At 27.9% G+C, this 21,810-nt stretch overlaps 1 protein-coding gene across 5 annotated transcripts in view; it reads left to right on the top strand.

Moving 5' to 3' along the window:
* Positions 1 to 422: 422 nt before the first annotated feature.
* Positions 423 to 21,810, top strand: part of LOC113792829 (muscle calcium channel subunit alpha-1-like) — a 40,803-nt gene continuing 19,415 nt past the window's right edge. The window contains exons 1-5 of one of the 5 annotated variants that reach the window (XM_075821883.1): positions 423 to 1,924; positions 16,889 to 18,145; positions 19,242 to 19,347; positions 19,447 to 19,586; positions 20,300 to 20,406. In XM_075821883.1, coding sequence (XP_075677998.1) covers positions 17,400 to 18,145; positions 19,242 to 19,347; positions 19,447 to 19,586; positions 20,300 to 20,406 — 1,099 coding nt within the window. In that variant the 5' untranslated portion in view covers positions 423 to 1,924; positions 16,889 to 17,399. Of the gene's footprint in view, positions 1,925 to 16,888; positions 18,146 to 19,241; positions 19,348 to 19,446; positions 19,587 to 20,299; positions 20,407 to 21,810 lie in introns of those variants that run through there. The other 4 variants (XM_075821875.1, XM_075821878.1, XM_075821874.1 and 1 more) reach the window with 4 other exon arrangements.

The following is a 21,810-nucleotide window of genomic DNA, read 5'->3' as shown; positions in this document are numbered from 1 at the left end:
TTGTATGTTGGTTGCCAATTTTTTTTTCTTCTTCTTCTTCTTCAAATACAAGATTCTTGTTCGTTCTCCTTACTCACTGATTGTTTATTAGTGGCCTTCTCTTCATTTAATTTGGCTGGATAAATTCTCTCTCTCGCTGTGTATTCCGAAATATCATTTTTTCGTTATTTTCATTGATTGCTCTGTTGTTGTTGTATATGTTTATATTTGCAATCTGTGAATTCATTTAAAATGAAACAATAAATGAAATTCTTGCCTTGATCACCATTATCATCTTGTACGCATGTCTGACCGGCGTTTGATTTTTTTTCCACCAACCAACCAACTAACTAAACACAAACACTACACACACAGAGAGAAATACAGAAGACGCGGAATCATCATATAAAGAATTGGTAAATTTCATTCACCATCATCATCGATTTGAAACGTCGAGAGAAAGAAAGAAAAAAGTTTCAATTTCAGAATGACGCCTAGCGTCATACTGACAAGTTGTATTTGTGGATGTTTTCTTTTATCAAAATTATCCTTTGTTTCGTTTGAACAAAAATGAATTTAAATTATAAATGAAATTACATCATTTATCAATAATAATTTTTCATCAAATTTCGTTTGTTATTTTCCATTTCAATTTTTATTTTTATTTACATTTTACCAACACTTGTAATGTAAATGAAAATAACAAATGAAACTATGACAACAACACGCACTTTGTTGTGAGAGAAGAAAGGAAAGAAAAATTAAAAACAACGACAAAATAATCGATAAATTCAAGAGTAAGTTTTTATTTTGTTATTTTTCCCGCACAAAAAAAAATCGTCTGAATTTTCTCAATCAACTTGTTACCTTTATGTGTGGCCACGAATATATCCTGAAAAATGAATGAATCAATCATTATTCAATCAGATCAATGTTATGACTTTTTTTTCCCATTATAATGTATTTAATCAACAATGACAGCAGCTACTACGAAGCTAAAATAATCATCACATTCTTTGGCTGAAGAAGAAGAAGAAGAAGAAAACAGACGCCATTTGATTTGATGTTTGAAGATTGAGATCAGAACAAATTACAGAAAACAAAACAAGCAGCAATTCGACAATAATAGCAAAGAAGAAGAAAAAAAGGCCAACCAAGAAACAAAAAATTCTTCTACAGAATCTCTCATCATTGAAAAGCATCACTTTCTTCAAAAAATTCTTCATTTAAAGTTAATGTTGCGGTTTTTCTGGGTTAAATTTAGATATTTACTGCCATTCACTTACTGCTGCTACCACTTTAAAAATTTTCGACAATCAACAATTTTTAACCGGATTCTTGAATTCTGTTTTTCTTTATCCAAATCGACACAGAGAGCGAATTTTCATTAATTTTTGTTTTACATTTTTTGTTTTTGTAATTTTCAAATCATAAACACTATGTGCCTGTGTTAAAATCAATGTTTGTTATCATCAAAGTTGCTGAATCTTTCTTGATTCATTTGATGATGATTCTGTGCCATATTTTTTCTGCAACCAACCAACAAAAATTCAATATTCAAGTGTGGTTTTTGGTGTTTCGTTTGGTTTCATGTTATTCAAGTGATCATGTGAAAGATATTTCCGTCCTGTATCTGTAAAATGTTTCTGTTGTTTTTTTTCTACTTCGTAAATTCTGTTGTTCAAGTTATTGTGTCAGTGTTGATGTTTTGATTTCCACAACAACAGCGACAATTTCAACAACAAAAAATCGATCCTAAAATCATCCAAAAAAAAACATGGAAAAAAAAGGAAAAAGGAAAAATAGAAATTTTCAGGAAAACAAAAACATCATTTCCGTAAACTTTTTTTTTGTTTTGTTTTGTTTTGTTCATCAACTTTTTTCTTCATCAAAACAACATTGTCATCATCATCATCATTATGATCATTTTCATTGGGTAAAAAAAGTAAAGAATTTTTTGTTTTTTTCAGTTGTCATATTTCTCTGGTTGAAAGTTGTTTTTTTTGTCCAATTTCAAAGTGTAAGATTCTGCATAGTTTTTTTGATACATCATGCCATTTCATGAACATCATCATATTTTGTGAATATTCATTTAATTAAATTAGATGAAACCTTGTTTGTTTGCTTGTGTTTCGTCACTTTTGTGAATGTTATTTAACCTTTTTTTTTGTTTCTCTCGCTTGTTTGTTTGTCTTTGTCTGAGTTGATGATTTTCTGAAAATTTCTGAAAAATTTTTGATTTTTGGTACCCTGGTTCATTAGGATTTTCTGGTTGTTGATTAAATTTGATACAACCCGAAAAAACAACAATCCAAAACTTGCCGGAATTTCTTTTCTGAAAAATATTTATTCAATTTTTTTTCCGGCATTTTTTTCCACTTCATTTCATAACCGAGTTTGTTTGCTTAATTTTATCGTTTTTTTTCTGTTGTACTTTATTGCTATAGATGTTTTCCTTTATCCCAAAATCATCAACAAAAAAAATTTACGGAAACAAACAAACATTGATGAAGAAGCAAGAAACCAACATAGAAAATATGTTTTTTTCTTTGAGGAATATGTTTTTTTCACTCCTTTCCTTTTCTTTCTTTTTCATCCTTCAACATCCTTTTTAAAATCGCTCGTTTAGTCAACACAAACAAACAAACAAACATGCATCATCATTGCACATTTTGAACGAAGAAAAAATTTAGTTCAAAAGCTAAAAATATCCATCAAATCGACAACAACAACAACAGAATAATAAAAACTGAAGAGTGAGAGTCAGAGAGAGAGAATTTAGTAATAAAATTCACTCAATTCATCATATAAACATCATACAATTTTGACTTTATCATCAAACATTTCATTCATATATGTGTGTAGGCAATAATTATACGGACAGAATGAGTGAATGAATGAATAAAGAAGAAAATTCATTATGTGCAAATATTAACCCATTATAGTGGATTATTAAAATAATAATGGTGGTGGTGAACAGAATCAGTAATAAAGATGAAGAATTTTATTTTCTTCTTTTTTTCTTTCTTTCTTTGAATTATGCGGAATAATTATTTGATCCAATTTCAGGTTGATTTTATTATAATTTTTTTGTTTCCTATGGTGAAGATGAAAAGAATTTTAGTCACAAAAAACAAAATAAAACAATCGGTTGTCAAATGGTGTGTGTGTATTCTATTGTCATTTTTGTTTTGTTTTTCACAAATGAATGAAAATGAGACTTTTGCTTGCGTTTTTATTGCATCATTTTTTGATTATTTCATTTACGACGTCGGCGACGACGACCAAGAATTATTCATCAACAAAAAATAATAATCATAAAATTGTTGATTGAATGTTGTTTTTTTCTTTTTCATGGTTGTTTGTTTGTTCATCCTTTGGTTACTACTTAATTGAATCTTTGTTTCAATATTTGATCGATAAAAAATTATTAATAATAATTTGTCTTTGAATTTGACAATAAGAATTTCACAGGAATATATATGGCAAAGAATTTGTGAGGAAAATCATTAATCAGATGATTCCATTCATTTTCTTATGTGTACCTTGAAATGAGAACACAGAGAAAAAAACCTAATAATAATAATCAATAAGGGAATTTTATTGATAAATGATAATGAAGGAAATTTGGGGACAAAACAGAAATTTGTCATCAGCCATAAGGCAACCTTGAAATATTGAATTTTCTATTTTTCTTCATTTTTCAAACTTTTTAAAATTAATTTTTTACAATGAATTCGAATTCAAATTAGGCAAATTCATTTGAAAGAAGAAGAAGAAGAAAAAATCATTAATCGGTTTGAATTCTTTGACAGTTTCTGAGGGGAAAAAATTTTATGATTTTTTTGGTTTGAAATAATAATATTCATTTGTAACCAGGTAATGATCGAAATCGGTTTGTAAATTTTGGTAAAAATGTTTACAATTGTAAAAAATTATTTTCATATTTATCTGAAAACTATAAATAATTGGTCAAATCAATTATCATTAGCTAATCCATCATATCGTTTAATACAACTGATGATTCAAAGTAAATTAATTCCACATAAATCATTTGAATATTTTATCGATAATCATTATGATCAAAAACAATTCAAACGAATGTTTAATTTACTTTGTTTTATTCAAATATTGTTAATAATACGTTTTATTGCATCAATCATATTACCATATGAATTGGCTATTAAAATTGTACAACCATTGTTTAGTTCGGATGCAAATTATCGTGCATTTTCATTAGCACTTACGGTTATTAATATTACTTTTTTACTTGCTTGTAAGTTTTTTTGTTTTGTATATAATGAATTTGTTTTCATTACAAAAAGCGAATCTTTTCAGATATCGATATAATCGCAATCATATGTAATCCGAAAAGAAAGGAAAAAATTTTTGCACCAATCATTTGTCTTTATGATGAACATGAAAAATTTCGTGAAAATTTTTTAAAAGCTAAACAACGACAACAACAACATTTGACCACCAATAATCCATTATTGGTGAAAAAATTCAATCAAAATAATGATAAACAACAAAAATCCTATTTGCGTTTATGTTTTTTTATAAATTTAATGATGACATTATTAAAATTTTCAATGATTTTATCTACATTCATTTGGATTATAATAACTATAGTTGATTTTATTATATCTAATCAAATTGATAATAATAATGGTTATGCATTGATTACAATTATAATCTGGTTCATTTGGGAATTAATTACAATTATAACCGGTTCAATTATCTATATATTTGGTACTATTGCAACACAATTTTTTATTGTAACTGTAATTCGTTGGAATTTACAATATAAAAAAATTGATCAAAAATTTCAATCACAACGAATGATTTATAATTATAAAAATAATAATCATATAAAATGTATCAATAATTCATTTATAATATTTCGACAATTAGTTAAAATTAATCAACAAATTTTATCTACTTCACAGCAAACAATTATAATTGTTGAATCATTTTATTCATTATTCACTATAATGCTTTATTCATTATTTGTAATTATAATTGATGATCGTACTGATTCATTTTTATTTACAGTTTCAATTGAAATATTTATATATTGTATTATAATTACATCATTATATTTTATAACATGGGCATTGGCTAATCAATCATCAAGAAAATTGATTGGTTTAGTTCGTTTTTATCTTTATAAACAGCAACGATTGAATCAATCTAGATTCAATCGAAAAAAATTCATTCATTATTCAATATTTCAATTTCATTGGATTGAATTAAGTCATCAGATTGAAGATAATCAAATTGGTTTTGATTGTGGACATAAATTTATATTTACATTTAAAATTATTTTTAAATTTATAATTTATTTCTTATTCAATGCATTTATATTTATAAATTTATTTCGTAACTATATATTTTCTGAATAGAGTAAGCTAGAGACAGAGAAATTGATTCTTTCGAAACAGCAAAAGAAAAATTTTCCGAAATTTCAAATCGATTTCTTTATTGTTCAAATGTAAAATGATAATAAATTTTAAAAAATATTTCTAAATTTGTTTTCTTTTTCCCGGAAAGATTTTCCAAATTTTCATAATGATATTCTGTGATATATTAATGAAATAAATGTTGCTAGGGTTATTGATTTTTTTGTTTTTTGTTTCGCTGTTGTTTTCACCATTCACAAATACTTTCAGAAACGAAGAAGAAGAAAACGATATTTATTTTTTTCTGGTTCCCTGTTTCACATTTTATTACACCGAAAAAAATACTGCTATGGATGAATGAACCAGCTGTCATCAATAGTCAGTGATGATGATGATCAATTTTGAATCGTCGTCGTCGTCGTCGACAACGACAACGACTGTATGTGATGGTTATATATACAAAGAAAATCGTCGAAAGTATCTGACCAAAAATATAACGATAATAAAAAAAACATGGCAGGAAGTTGACGATTTTCATTGATGTTTTTTGGATTCTATGGGAAAAATCAATTCCTTTCAATGAGAGTTTTTTTCATAAATTTCCTGGATTTCTTTCTATTCTTCATTGTTTTATCCCCATTATTCAGTCAGTTGTTTCTGGTTTCCAACCCCCAAAATGAATTTTTTTATCAAAATCAAATCGATTCCAAGAAAGCCAAAAGCTGACCAAACAGTCAAAACTAACCCGAATAATAAATGTGATAAGAAAATAGTCAAACAAAAAACAAAACAAACAAAGAAAATAAGAATCCGTTTCCGTAGTTTGGTTGTCCAAAAAAAATTTTCCAAAAACAGCAAAAAAATGACAAAAAACAAAAAGGAAATGTTCGTGTAGCCAGGAGATTCTCTTTTAGGCTGCCGGATCACTCTATTTCAATCCATTGAAATACTGATGACTTGAACGATTTTTGCTTATTGTTGTTCGTTCGTTTGTCGACAATCATTCACAACAAATCTTAAATGTTTTTTGTTGAAAACAAGAAGCTTTGTTTTGTTTTTTTTACTTTAAAACAAAAAAAAATTCAAAAGAAAAAAATGAAATTCTGTTATTTTGAAAAAATCTTCCCCCTTTTTTCTCTCTCTCTTGATTCACGCGATATAGATCCATCCATTAAGTGTATATATGTTTTGCAATTGTGATGAATTTCTTCGTTTGTAGATGAATGTTTCAATTGCATTTTTGCTTGGATGATTTTTTTTCTTCACATTTACTACCACTGATGATGATGATGATGGGTTTTTAAAAAAAAGTACAAGTGAAAAAAAAACATCATATTTTACCATGATAACTTGAATTGAATGAATGAATGAATGAATGAATGAATGAATCACATGCTGTTCCATTCAATTCTTCAAAGTTTTGTTTGATTGTTTTCTTTTCTCTCGTTTGTTTTGTTGATTTGAAGTGTGTCGATGTTATGTAATGTTGTTTGCTTATTTTTCTATATATATCAACAACAGAAACATTGACATGAATCCATCATCATTATCATCATCTTTTTTTCTGCTTTGTTTTCAACACCGAAACAACAAAACATTAGGAGAAAGATTCCATTATTCCACTATGTATGTGTGCATGTTTTTTTTCTGTTCCTGGATTCCATATGTGACCCTTATAACAAACAAGAAAAAAATGAAATATTGCCGCATCATTTAACGTTGATTATAATGATTTTTTGTCCATGGAAACATTGAAAGAATTTATTTTCGCTTGTTGTTGTTGTTGTTATTGATGTTTTGCTTTGATTAAAATGAATTTTTTTATTTAATAATTTTTTTTCTTCGCTTTTTCTTCTTCATTATCATCATATTAATCAAAATTTTTCATTAGTTTCTTTCGATTATTGATGCAATCTTTGCCTTCGTTTCTTTTTTTTCAATTACCAACGGATAATTAATATTAAACTTTGAAGGGATCATAGGAATATTATTGGCCAATAAAGAACCACAGAGAGTGAAAATCCGAAACAGCTTTTTTGCCAAAAAGTTGTATTATAACAGGATCAGATGATGATGGCTATATGGTTGAAATTTTTGTTCCTCAACACATTCACTGTGAACACGATTATGATGATTATGATTATGATTATGATTATGGTGATGATGATGAAGAATAATAAAAATGTTCTCAACACATTCTGATTTGTACGATGTTTGGTTGGCTTTTTTCTCTCTCTCTTATTCTGGTTTTCTGGTGTTTCATAAACGAAAGAATCCAAAAGAAAAAGAAAAATCTATGATTTATGGTTGAATGGATGAATGGTTGGGCTATTTTCTTTTTCTCGGTTGTTTTTTCCATTTAAACGAATTCGTTTATATTTGTCGAATGTGTATGTATGTATGTTTGGCTGGTGGCGGTGGTGGTCGGTTGTGGTCGTGGTTGGTTTATTTTTCGGATGAAGAAAAAGAAAAAACTATGTATTTAGTTTCTTGTTTCTACACTGTGTATGGGAAAAAGATCAAAAGAATTATCCAAAAGAAAAAAAAAGTTTCAGTTTCATCAGCTTTGGAACCAAAAGAAAGAAAAGAAAACTATAAGAAACGACAAAATGAAAGAATTATTAATAAAGAAGAAATTGTTTAGAAAAAAGCATAGAATTTTGTTTTGTTTTTGTTTACGATTCAAAACCTTCAATATTAATAACTAGCATTGCAAGCCATTGGCCATTGGCTTCGTCTACTAAGTAGACGAAGTCTAGCTTAGTCATAAGGCCAAGTCCAATGCAAGCCAGCCATTTGTTTATGTAAAAATCAAAAGATCCTTATAAATAAAAAATGCAAGCCATCCATTTTTCGAGCATGCGCATTGAAATAGAAAAAAGTGTTTCGTCTCAGCCAGCCAGCCAGTGTTTTACTTTTTTATGTTAATAGATAACGATGATGAATCTTTGATTGTGAAAACAGATTTTTCGATTAGTTTATTTGTCAAATGGCCATATATCGACAACGTTTGCAAACAACGGTCATCATCATTATATGGATTATATTTGAAGACGAAAAAACAAAACAAAAAAACCAAAATCTGATGTTCACTATGCACACCCACGCACACATACACAAACAAACAAACACAGAATTGCCTTTTGGCCAAAATCAATTTTTTTCTTTTACTTCTTCTGGTCATCGATTTCCATATAATTATTTGGAAATTGGCTGGTTTGTTTGTTTTCATTCAATGTATAATTCATTGGTTTTTCATTGGTAATGTCATTTTGTTTGTTTGGTACTCAAATTGATTCTTTTCTTCTTTATGAATGTCGTTTTTGTTTCGCCTTATTATTTTGCTATCCATGAAAAACATTTGAAAACAAAACTTTTTTCTGGTTTTCTTGTTTGTTTGTTGTTCAGGCTTAAAAAACCAATGAAAACAGCATTTTATCTTGCTATTTGTTTCATAAATGAAGTGTTTTCTGTTTCTGATTCGGTGATGATTTTTATTCAAACAGACTTTTTTTTGTTTCTATAAGTGATGAATACGAATATGATTATTCTGTATTCAAGTGTGGCTTCTTGATTTCGTTTTGATTTTGGGCTGTCATTTTTTGTTATTATTCAACAAAAAAAATCGTAGAATATGGCTGAAAAGATGGATTGTGAAATGTAACTTTTATGAAAAATTCAAGTATTCAAACAGGAAAAACTTTCCCAAAACATTTCAAGTATCTTTTTTTGTTCCATATCTCGTTTATTCAAGTATCATCATCATCGATTGATTGAAGAAAATTGGTTTCAAACCAATTTTTCTTCGTTTGTTTGTTTGTGTGTAATTAGCTTTTTTTCCTCTGTCAATTGATGAGATTTTTTCTTTCTTCACTTCACTTTTGGTGGAAATAGTGATGATGGACAAAATTAATTTTCAACAATTTCGTTATCAATTCGGAAAATTTAATCAAAATAATTGGCTTTGATGATGATGATGATGATCTCATCTGATTATGATTAGTAAATCTTGTTTTATTTGTCAAAAATTATTACATTTTTCCAGTGTGTGTGGACACAATGAGATGATTTTTTTCTTCTTCTTCTTGTTTATCTGTCAACCACACACACAAGAGAATCGTAAAGATTCTTTCTATTTTGGCCATTTGTGATGACAAGCGAAAATTCCCTCTCTTTTGCTTTTCTTAGTCTTTTTTCACAATCACAGCCACCACAAAAACAATTTGGTTACATAGGGGGGAAGAAGCATTCAACATATATAATCCATATTGAGCAAAAAAAAATGAAAACGATGATGCTTATTTGATTAATCAATCGTTTGTTTCAAATAGAAAAGAATGCAATCATTTTAATTAGAATATATTGAAGAAGAAGAAAAAGAAAAATTGTCAATCTCAAAAATTGATATTTGAATTACAGCAAAAGGTTGATTTTTGATTTCAATTGTTTGACACATTCTTTTTTTTTGGGTTTTTGGTTTTTTCTTTTCCTGTCACAATTGATTCATTTCGTATTATATGAATAATAATAAAAAGTAAAGAAAGGTTTTCACTTTCATCACTTTCAAACAACAACAACAATACATTTCCAGTAACATACAATTAATCATTGGAATTTCTTCTTGGTTCTTCATTGTTGTTGTTGTTTGCTGTTTCAACATCATTATAATTCAATCTTTGAACGTTTTTGGTATATGTCAAAAACGTTGGCCTTTTTTTTCAAATGTGATTTAAATTGAAAAAGATTGATTCAAAACAAAATTTAACACTATTTTAGCTTTTCTCTTTTCATCACAAACTTAACAAGACAAGTTTTTTTTAACACATCATTCATAGGAACTGAATATATTTCACACAGAAATAGTTATTTTTTTTGGAAAATTGAAACTTAACGATTAAAATCTTTTTGTATTCTCTGTTTGTGAACGATGTTGAATAAAGATATCAACAACAAAACAACAACAAACCGGCATTTAAAGAATATTCTTTTATAGTCAACACAAAACATCAGATTTGGATTTTTTGGCTGTCTATTTCCACCCAAATAAAAAACACAATGAATAAAAAAGATCTGTATTTTGTCTAATTTATCACAACAAACATTGTTCAAACCGACCCGAGAAAAACTTTTTTTTTTTGTTTTCCATTATAAATATATTTATCTCATCAAAATGTCCCCAGAATGAATGTTTTTTGTTGTTGTTGTCGCTATTTTCACACAACATCACTTCTTTTTTAACAACAAAATAAATGAATAGATCAAAATCAGTGAACAAAAATGGAGAGTGAAAAGTCAGTTGATTTATTTTTGTTTTTCATTGTTTTCCGAATGATAAACTTTGGCGACGACAATGCAAAAAAGCAAAAAAACAAAAAATGTGAATGAGAAATCAATTAGAAAAATTGATTTTTGTTTGTTTCACTTTTTTGGTTCTTTTGGTTCATTTAAACAAATGAATCATGATGATGGTCACTTTGTTTGAAACAATCCAATCGACAAAAACATTTGACCAAGATGAAAATCATTTGAAACAAGCCATTCTTTCTTTTTGATTGATTGATTGATTCGAAAAAAAATTCATAAATTCGCTTTCGGTTTGAATTTGTTTAAAAATTCCCAAAAAAAACAAAAAAAAAAACTTAATACTTTCGAAACAAACAAACAAAAAAAGTTTTCATATATGAAATTTTGAATATTGATTACTTTCTCTCTGTGTGTTTTGTTTTTTGTTGACATTATTATTTTCCCTTTCATTCGATTCACATCCATCCATCCATCAATCATTATTCCTGTCACGTTTCAATCATGGATTCCTTTTTCTTTAGTTTTTTTTCTTAAAAATTTTCTTTACAATTCTTACATTGTCCGGTATATTTTCTGTGTTGAAAAAGAAAGGGAAAAAAATTGAGAATAAAAAACTGAAATTCGAGTCTAAATACACACAAACATCAATCGATTGATGTTTAAATAGCCTGAAAGAAACACATGGGTTCCATTTTTTTTTGTTGAAAAACAAATTTTTTTTTTTTTTTTTGTTTTTAAATGGACAATGAATTTGTTTTGTTTGTTTTCAATGCTTAAAAAATCCAAAACATCCACTAAACACTCGCCAGAACCACCGAAAAAAAACAGAAACAGGATATTTTTTATTAGAAAATTTGATCAGTTTTTCTTCTTCGTCGACGATCCGAAATGTTCAAAAATCTTGTTTTTTTTATCGTTGTTGTTGTTGTTACATGTTACATGTTCCAAGTTTGACATCGACATGAATGAATGGCATGTATTTGAATGAATGTAAATGTAATCGATGATGCTAAACACAGAAGACAAAAATGTCGTTTGTGTGTTTTATTCATTTTGCTTCTGGTATGATTGTCGTGATATGATGGATATACAACAACAACAACAACAACAACGACAAGAATATTCTCTATGCGAAAAACTGTATTGAAGAAAAAAAATGACTGAAATGTTAAAGGTTTTTTGTGTTGAAAAATCAAATCAAACAAAGTTGAAACATTTCATTTCGGTTTGATCAACTGTCATTTTTTCCTGATGATAATAATAATTTATTCAAATATGATAATCAGAGAAAAAATTATTGATCATTGAAATTTGATCCATTTTAAGTTGTATCATCCTTATTTCTTTATTTGATTATCATTCGAACGATGATGGTGATGATCATTATCAAAGTTTTTTTTTTGTTTTTCATTGATTTTTTTTTTTTTTTTTTTGGTAATCGATTTGTTTTCAATCACACTTTTGTAACTTTTTTTTTTTTGCTTAATCATATACGAAATATTATCTCTCTTTTTTTCGTGTATTCAATGTTGGCTTCACTGCATTGCATTTTCCTATTTTCAGGAATGTGTTTTCCCTGGCAATTGGAAAGGGGGTAATGGTGGTGACAATAAGAAAAAAAAATTCAAACATTTCCTTCGTTTTTCAATTTATTATGTAAATTTTTTTGCCTTTCTTTTTTGATCATAAATTTTTTCTTACAATTTCGCAAAGAAGAAGAAAAAATTTTCCTTTGTGAAAAGAAAAATAATTTGATTATCATAATTATTGTCAATGTAATTGTTTTATATATTTATTGATTCTTCTTTTGTTGGAGAATATTCTTCTTTTGTCAGCAAAAAAAAAATTTTTATTGAAGTTTGTTTTAGGATAATTTCTTCAACCAATTCTTCTTCTTCTTTGCCCAAAACAAACAATCCATTCAATGGAAAAAAGCTAATTAGTTTGTGTGTGTGTGTGTGTATGTGTGTTTTTGGTTCAATGTTCGGGTATATAAATTTGTTCAATTTGCTTACTTTTATTTTTATTGTTTTGTTATTTTGGTTGGACAAAATCAATGTCCAAGAATCAGTGTATATGTGTGTATAGCGAATAACGAATAATATTGTTATGACGATTTGATGTAATTCATTTTATCACACACAGAAACCAGATGAGAATCTGAATTGACTTTGTCTGAATTCATATGGTATTCATACATAACAGCTGTGTGCAGCGGCTATTCAATGTTGAATTCAAAATGAATCGAAACGGATGAAAAAGAATTTGAAAGAAACAAATGAAAATAGAAATTGAATTATATACAATAGATGTGCATAGAATGTTCATGAATTCATTGACTATAGAATAATGAATTCAGCAAATTTCTTATCAAAAAATAGTGGGGGAAAATGACCATTTTTTCCAAGAAGAATTCAAAAATTCTTCAATGATTTAAATACAATTTTCAAGAGGATCTTTTTCTTTCAATTTCTCTTCAGTGAACGAACGAACGAAAAAAATCATTATCCAAATTATTTCAACAGACAAAAAAGTTTCTACACAAATGTCGTTTGAGAGATCAAAAAGAAAAGAAAATCGATGATTTATGTTTCTTTTCTCATCAACCAAGTTCACATTTCACCAAAAAAAAGAAAATTATTTAAACTTTAATCTTTTAAATGCATTTTCAGTTGACTTTCATAATATTTTAATTCCATCATCATCAATTATTATCGTTTGTCATCATCATCATTATTTTTATCGACTAAACTTAATGATGATGATGATGATGATGATAAAGATGTCACCATTGATCATTCATTCATTCATTCACATCATCATCATCGATTATAAAATGAAAGTAAAATGAACATTACAAATGAGAAATTGTAACAAAAATTATAAGAATATTTCCCGGAAACAGTGTTAACGAATGAAAATAAAAAGATCATCACATGCACCACATACAAAAACCATCGGCAAAGTTGTGATAGATAACCTAAACAGAAAAAGATATTCAAGATGGATGAATGAATGGATCAAATGATAAAATGTATAGAAAGGAAGAAAAAAACTAATTAAGTTTCTTCATTTGATATATGTGTTATGTGTGTGTGTGTGTGTGTGGTAAATGATTATGATAATAATCATTGTCATTTCAGTGATGAAAGTTCACAAGGAAAATTATTTATTTTTTCTTTTGGTTGGATTGTGATTTAATGAAAAAAAATCTATAGAATTTTATAATGAAATAATGGTGATGACAATGATAAACAACCACATGAACTAAACAAACACAACAAACATACATCACATTCAAACAAAAACAATAAAGAAAAATGTTTAAAAAATAGAGATTAAAAGATTTGAAATGCCCAAATGAAAAATGAAGAATTCTAATGAGAATGATATTTATTTGGTTGAAATATGAAATGTTTTTTTGTTTTTTTTGGGTTGTTTGAAAGATGAGATTCAATAATTTAGTGTTTTCGTTATTTTTCCTCTGTTGTTGTTTTAAACCTGGACTTAACAACAACAACAACAACAAAAGTGTTAAATGAAGAGGTTGTTGATGGGTTATTTTCCTAGAAATTTGATCCAAAATTTGTTTTCATCATACCATAATCAATCAACTGACTCGATTGATTTTGGATAAATAAATTTTTTTCAATCAATCAATCCTGAAAAACAACGAAAAACTTTAATTTTTTTTATTCAATTTTGAAAATTTTGTTGAAATTTAAAAAAATTTAAAAACGATAAATTTTTTCCCCCCCATAACATTGAAATTTCTCAACTTCCATCCATCCATCCATCACTCTCGAATTCAGATGACCGTTTCTTTAGGATTTTGTTTGGATTTTTGAATGGCCAAAAATTCTCGATTCTTTTGTTGTTTTGGTGGTGTTGGTGGTGGCGGTGGTTGAAGTTGATGATGAAGCTGATGATTTGTACAGCAACAATCATTCGATATCTGTGATGGATGATGATTATTATGATTATGATTATTATTGGGCATCGATCGTATCGAATAAGAACTAAGAATTTGTCCAGGATCATTTTTCATATCTTCAATATAACGTAAACAACAACAAACAGCACATATAACAATGAATACAAACAAAATAATACAGATTAAAAATATTTGAATATTTTTATCCAAAGGATTTGTTTGTTGATGTTGTTGTTGTTGTTGAATGTTACTACCGAATAAATCATCCGGTTCCAAATCTGTTGCATTCAATTGATGAATAAAACGAATCATATTTTATTTTCGTCGTTTTCGTTTCTGTTGAAAATAATTTGAAATTTGAGTTTTTTGCAAAATTTCTGATGATCTTGATCGATCGATAGCTTGAAAATGACTGAAAACTTTTTGTTGTTGTTGCTGACCAAACCAAACCATAAAACACAAAAACAAAGCAAAACCGGTTTTGTTGTTTTTCAACCAAACATCTACTGATGATGTTCATTGCGCAATCAATTTTTTTTGTTTGGTTGATTCAACCACAAAACAAAACAAAAATCGAAAGAAAAAACCTTCAAATACAGATGTAAGATTTATGTATCTAGTTTTAGTTCCTTAAGTTATTAAAATCTGTAATTCTGTAATTTTGTGTTTTTTTTTTCATTATTGGTTTTTTTGATTATTTTATTGAAGAAGGGGAACAAAAAAACATTGTTTTTTTTACTGGTTATGGAAACAATTGTTTTTTTATCTATTAAATGACTTGTGAACGGTTTTCTGGTAATTGTAACTAGAAAATTGTTAAACTGTCGTATAGAATCTGTCGTTTACACACACAAGTTGTTGTTGTTGTCGTTTGTAAAAAAAATTGAACCATATGGTTTATACATTATATTTTCGTTGTTGTCGTTGTTTCATCACAACGATTAATATCATCATTTTTATCGATTCAAAAAATGTTCAATGTTCAATAATGTTTCTACCCTTTTTTCCCATCTCTCTCAAATTACAAACAAGACATAAATTGAATCGATTTTCATATTTCGTTTCCAAAAAAAAAGAAAAAAACTTATTTTCAAAGCAAAATAAAAATTGATTCTGTTCGATAAATATATTTTTTTTTGTTGTTGTTGGTTGCATTGATTGATTTTACCCAAAACACACACACACACGTCAGACAAACACTGTTTTCTTCCATCCCTTATATTTGAAATATTCTTACCAGCACAAAAAATGGAGAAAAAAAAATCTGCGGTATTCATAATCGATACTTTTCTGCTTTCTTTCTCGATGATGATAACAAAAAAATCGTAGAAATGAAATGAATAAAGCGGTTGTTTTTCTCATCCCCGAAACGAAAAGAAACGAAAACGATTGACACATTTATAGTAATCATTCGCAATGATGATGATGATGATGATGGACATGTTTATAAATATTTAATGAAATTTTTTTTTCTCGTTTTCTTTCTTTCTTTCTTTCCAAATTGACAATATTGACAATTTCGTTGTTGTTTGGCCGATTGTTCGGTTTATCCTGTGTTTGTGTGTGTGTGTGCAGTGCGGTGTGTTTTATTGTTTGAATGAAGAATATATCAGGAATGAAAAATCTGGCAAATAAAACCAAGTGAAGAAACGAAGAATTTCTTCTTTTCTTCTGTTGGATACTGTCAATTTTCGTTTTTTTTCCTGGTTTGAAATGCAATTGTGTGTGTGCGAAAAGAAAAGAAAGAAATTTCAATTTTTTTCATTCATTCATTCATTTCGATTATGATGATGACAGACAGCCGAATAATAATTGTCGTTCGAATTGAAGAGAAAAAAGTTTTTCCAATTTTTCAAATTTGAGAAACGAATATAGAATAATCGTGAGCAACAACAGAATTTTCCAGAAATAATTTTGGACGGAAAGAATAATGAAAATGATTTTTTCTTTTTTTCTTCAGTTTCATTCATAATTATCATGTGTTATCCTTGTTGTTGTAACTGTAAATCATCATCATCATCATTATGATTACATTTGGCTGATTGAATTTTAGAAAATAATAATAAAAATTGTTACCCAAAAATGATGAAAGATGGAAAAATAGCCCCTTGATGATGATGATAGATCCAGCCAGCTTCGACCATCATCATAAAACACAAATCTTTAATGTTTATTATTAATAACCATTGCCACCACCACCACTATGTTTCTTTGTTTGTCCATTTTGGTTTTCTAATTTTCTCTCTCTTTATTTTTATCTTTATTACAGTTTCTAGCCAAGAATTCACATGGAAAGAATCTTCAATGAAAATGATCTTCTATCAAACCAATTTATGACAATCGAATGGGAAAAAAAAATGGCCAGAAACAAAAAAATGAAATTCAAATGTCAATATTAACTTAACGAAACTTCTTAATTTGTTCAAAACAAAAACAAAATTATCAAAATTCAAAAACGAAAAATTCAGTAATTAATCAAATGTATCGTAAAAATCGAAGTACAGAATCATCATCATTCTATAGGAAAAGAATGCGTAAACGATTACGATTATAGTGAACAAAAATTGATATTTAATTTTATCTAGCAGCAATCACACTTTTTTGGTTATTCTTTATACCATATACATCAATCTGTTGTTATTCTTTTATTCTGTTCTTTGAAAACATCTTTAGATTTTTTGTTTTTGTTTTTTTTGCTGCTTTTTCCGGAATTCTTTATCACTATATTTCATTATATTCAGAACCAAAAATTGATTATTTGACCGGCAAAACATTTCGATATGTTTGCCAGTCAACAACAAACATTAAAATCCACTGTCAGTAGTAATACTACACCGATTATCAATACGATATCGGCTACGGTGGATAATCAACAACATGGATCAACCTTATCGAATGAATCGAAACCACTGCCATCATCATCATTATCAACACCACCACCACCACCATCATCATCATCATTACAGAATCAATCATCAAGATTCCATCCATCAACAGCTATTAATCCTATTCTTGTGCAACCAAATAATGCCTTTAATGCAGCATCAACAGCAACAACAACAACAACAATTGATCCAACAAAATTAACACCACCAATACGATTGAAAAAACCATCATGGCCAACGATAATATCATCGAGTAGTAGTAGTGGTCAACAGCCAACATTAACGAATAAATCAACACCACCACCACCGACAACAACACCACAACCTCAATCATCAACATTACAACCACCATTATTAACCGCATCAACATCAATTAATATTGATCAATCAACAGCTGTACAGCCATTATTACCTCCAAATATTGCACAATCGACAACAAACAATGCTGGTGTATCTCCAGCAACTCCATCAGCTACAGCAGCAGCAGCAGCAGCAGCAGCCGCATCATCATCTGCTAAACAACAACCAAAACGAATTGTTCGTAAAGTGCCAAAAGTACCGGAAAAAGCTGAACGTGTATTATATTGTCTTCGTTTAAAGAATCCAATACGTCGTCTTTGTATCAATATTGTTGAATGGAAATATCCTTTTCACTTGAAATAACAAGTTTTTTTTTATTTTCTCTCCTTTTTCCAGGATTTTCCGTATATCGATCGAAAATAACATGCAGAAAAAAAACAAAAACAAAAAAAAGGGTGAAAAAAAACTGAACCCGGGAAAAAAATCGATATTCAAAAAGAGATGATAACAAGGAATAGAACAAACAGAAAAATATGCAAATTTCAACTAGATTCTTGCAAATCACCAAAACAAAACCAAAACAAGCAAAATGAAATGAAAGGAAAGGAAAATAGATTTAGATATATATTAGTCCAGAGGAAGGGACAAACATTTAGTTTGTCATGGACCATGATCATTAAATACATGAGATACAAACACAGAGATAGATGTCTATAATGATACAATTTTATCCGAATTGAAATCTGAATTGTTTTTTTTTGTTGTTGGTTTTCTTTCGATTCAATGCATCTTCTCATCATCATCATCATCAGGGATAATCATCGTTTCGTTTTCCTTAATGATTTTTGTCGTTTCACATAATCTCTAAAGTTTCATTTTCTTAAAACAGAACCAAATGAGAGAAAAAGATAATGATCATGTTTGGTTGGTTGGTTGGTCGGTTAGTTTTAGTTTTTTGGGTTTTGATTGGTGTTTTGACATGTCAATTTTATCCATTAAATCTTTTTTTTCAATATTTTTCAAAAAAAAGTCACTAAGAATACTTGCAAGAAACAATAATTTTCCAGATAAAATTGATGATGATTTTTATTTGTTTTTGGACCAGAAAAAGCTTTAACAGCAAAAAAGAAAGATGATTCAAGAGAAAATCCTTCATTTTTTGTTTGTTTGAAAGAAAGAAACAGAAAAACCTTAAAGAAGAAACATGATTTTGGAGTGGTTTTCCAAAAAAATTGTCAATTGAATTTCAAAATTGTTTTCAATTTTGTTTGTTTTGAAATTGATATTGTGAATCCAGTGACAATTCATACCGGGTTTTTTTTACCCGGTAAAACCAATTTCAATTCAATTTTTTTCATAATGAATTCTAGATTTTTTTCATTTCATTTCATTTCATTTTCCTTAACATTATTTTTTTCCCATGTTTTATTTATTTACGCCATTCGAATGGCTTATTCTAGTAACCATTTGTTTAAATTGTATTGCATTAGGTGTTTATACACCTTATCCGGGTGGTGATTCCAATGATACTAATCTTGTTTTGGTAAATATTATTATTTGTTTGTTTGTTTGTTTCATCAAAGCTCTCACTGAAAATCCTAATCATTAAAAATTTTTCATTTGTTTTTTCATTTAAAAATAGGAAAAAATTGAATACGTTTTTCTTGTTATATTTACATTAGAATGTATAATGAAAATATTGGCATATGGTTTTATTGTACATCAAAGTGCCTATCTACGTAGTGCATGGAATTTATTGGATTTTATTATTGTTGTTATTGGGTAAATATTGTATTGATTAAATAATTTTGTTTTTGTCAAAAAACTTTAAAATCTTGCTTTCACAACCAAAAACAAACACACACACACACACACCGATTCAGCTCATTAAATGACATTAGAAATCTAATTTAATTGAAAATTTAAGAAAAGAAAGATTCAATTTCTTCACATTTTTCAATCATTTTGCCCATAATAAATTCAGATATATAGAAATCCAATTGGATGGAAAAAAAGACATTCATTCATTGAATGTTTTGCCTTTTATATGAATTTGCACATGATTCATTTTTGTTTTTTTTTTTTTTTTTGGTTTTCAATTTAAGAAATTGATTCCATTTAAACAAAAACGAAAAAAAAATGGGAAAAAGTCACGTATAACATACACACACAGACAATCATTCTATAAAGGAGATAATGATTTTGAAGAAACAAACAAAACCCTGGAATCTAATAAATAAATAAAAGAAAGAAACTTTTATTAAGTTTTAGTAAACAATTCACACTGAACAAACAAGCCAATTGAAAAACAGAAAAAAAAATCACCCTATATTTTTGTTTTCCACTGTTTCCTCCTTCAAAACAAATAAGTTTAACGGTTTTTTTTCATTCATTCTTTCTTTCTTTTCTTTTACCGAAACCGCAAAAAAAAATTTGGAAAATTTAAAACAAAAAACACCAATGGGAAAACTTTTCAAATTCAAATTTTCAAAAAGTCTAATATCAACTGTTGTGCAACAGATTTCAGCCGAAGGTATAGATGTAAAAGCATTACGTGCTTTTCGTGTATTACGTCCATTAAGACTTGTATCGGGTGTACCAAGTAAGTGTTGTTTTTTGCTTTTTGTTTTTTGTTTTTCAATTATTTTTAATTTATTTACACTTTTGATAATTTTATTTGTTTTGTTGACATTTTCCGTACCAAAAAAACAAATGAATTTGACATTTATGAAACACAACAAACAAACCAAAAAATATAGAAAAAAAGCTTTTTACTTTTTGGATTTCCAATTGATAATATCTCCAGAAAAAAAATATTGTTTTTTTTTTTTCGTTTGTTTGTTTGTATTCTTATTCAATTTTCATTCGATTAGATTGACGGAACATTTTCCATTTGAGAAATTTTCCATTTTTGTGTTTTCCTTCATTCAATTTATGTTTATGTTTTTTTTTCTCGATTTGTCAGAAAATATTTATTTACATTTTCAAAACAAATGTTTTTCATTTCTGTCTTTATTTATGGCATCTTTTTTCCTCTAAAAATCTTGATTATTGACAAAGTTTGAAATTTGAGTGACCAAAAATCATGGCCCAAAAGATTTTTGACCAAAAAATACCATACTTACTTTTGATTAACTTGATCGAATCAAACAAACAAAAAAAAAAAAGATCAAATGTTTGTGCAATGGATTTAGGTTTCTTTTTCATCAAAAAACTATTTCAACATTTCAATATCCATTTAGATGGATATAGTGGTAAAGGAACAACACAACAAAAAAATGTTCGATTTGAATTTTGTGCCATTTTGGTTTAGAAATTAAAAGAAAAAATGAAATGAAAATTGAACATCCCCAAATAACGAAAAAACGAAACGAAAATTTAATACAGAGAGAATGTTGTTCAAGTCATTCATTCATTCATTCATTATTTACCCTTCAAACAAAAAAGAATAAAAACGAAAATCGCATCCATCAAGTTGAAATCATCAACAACAACAACTTAAATGTACTACTGTTATCGAAATTAAAAAAGGAAATGGACCATAGTATGGAGATTAAAGTTTCAAAAATGGTAAATGCTTTTGCGCTATATCTTGTTCTATTGATGGAATTAGATGAACGAATTTATTTTGGACAAATCGTTTTAAATACTTAAAACATCAACTGATGAAAACGGCGAAATGGATGGGGGGATGGTGAAAATCATTTTTATTTTTTCGATCAAACAAATTGATCATCATCATCATCATAATCATCGATTTGAACGAAATCAACCAAATTAAAAACAGACGATTTAATCGATCAAATGAATTGGAGATTTTTTTTTTTTTTTGGCAAACAAAAAACAAAAATCTCAACAAACTAAAACATCATGGGGAAATGAACTTGATCGATACAGTTCGGCTATTTCGACTGCACTTTTTTTTCTATCGCCCGAATCCATCATCGATGAACCACGGGAACAAAAAAAACCCAAAGTTATATTCAGCCAGTCAATGCAACGGTGA

Source organism: Dermatophagoides pteronyssinus, unplaced genomic scaffold, assembly GCF_027571235.1.
Source record: "Dermatophagoides pteronyssinus isolate colony J.1.1.1.1 unplaced genomic scaffold, Derpt_VIB-CSIC_2022.12 sq0001, whole genome shotgun sequence".
NCBI classification, from domain to species: Eukaryota; Metazoa; Arthropoda; class Arachnida; order Sarcoptiformes; family Pyroglyphidae; genus Dermatophagoides; species Dermatophagoides pteronyssinus.
The sequence above is the reverse complement of the archived record's forward strand: the minus strand, read 5'-3'. Positions and strand labels throughout refer to the sequence as shown.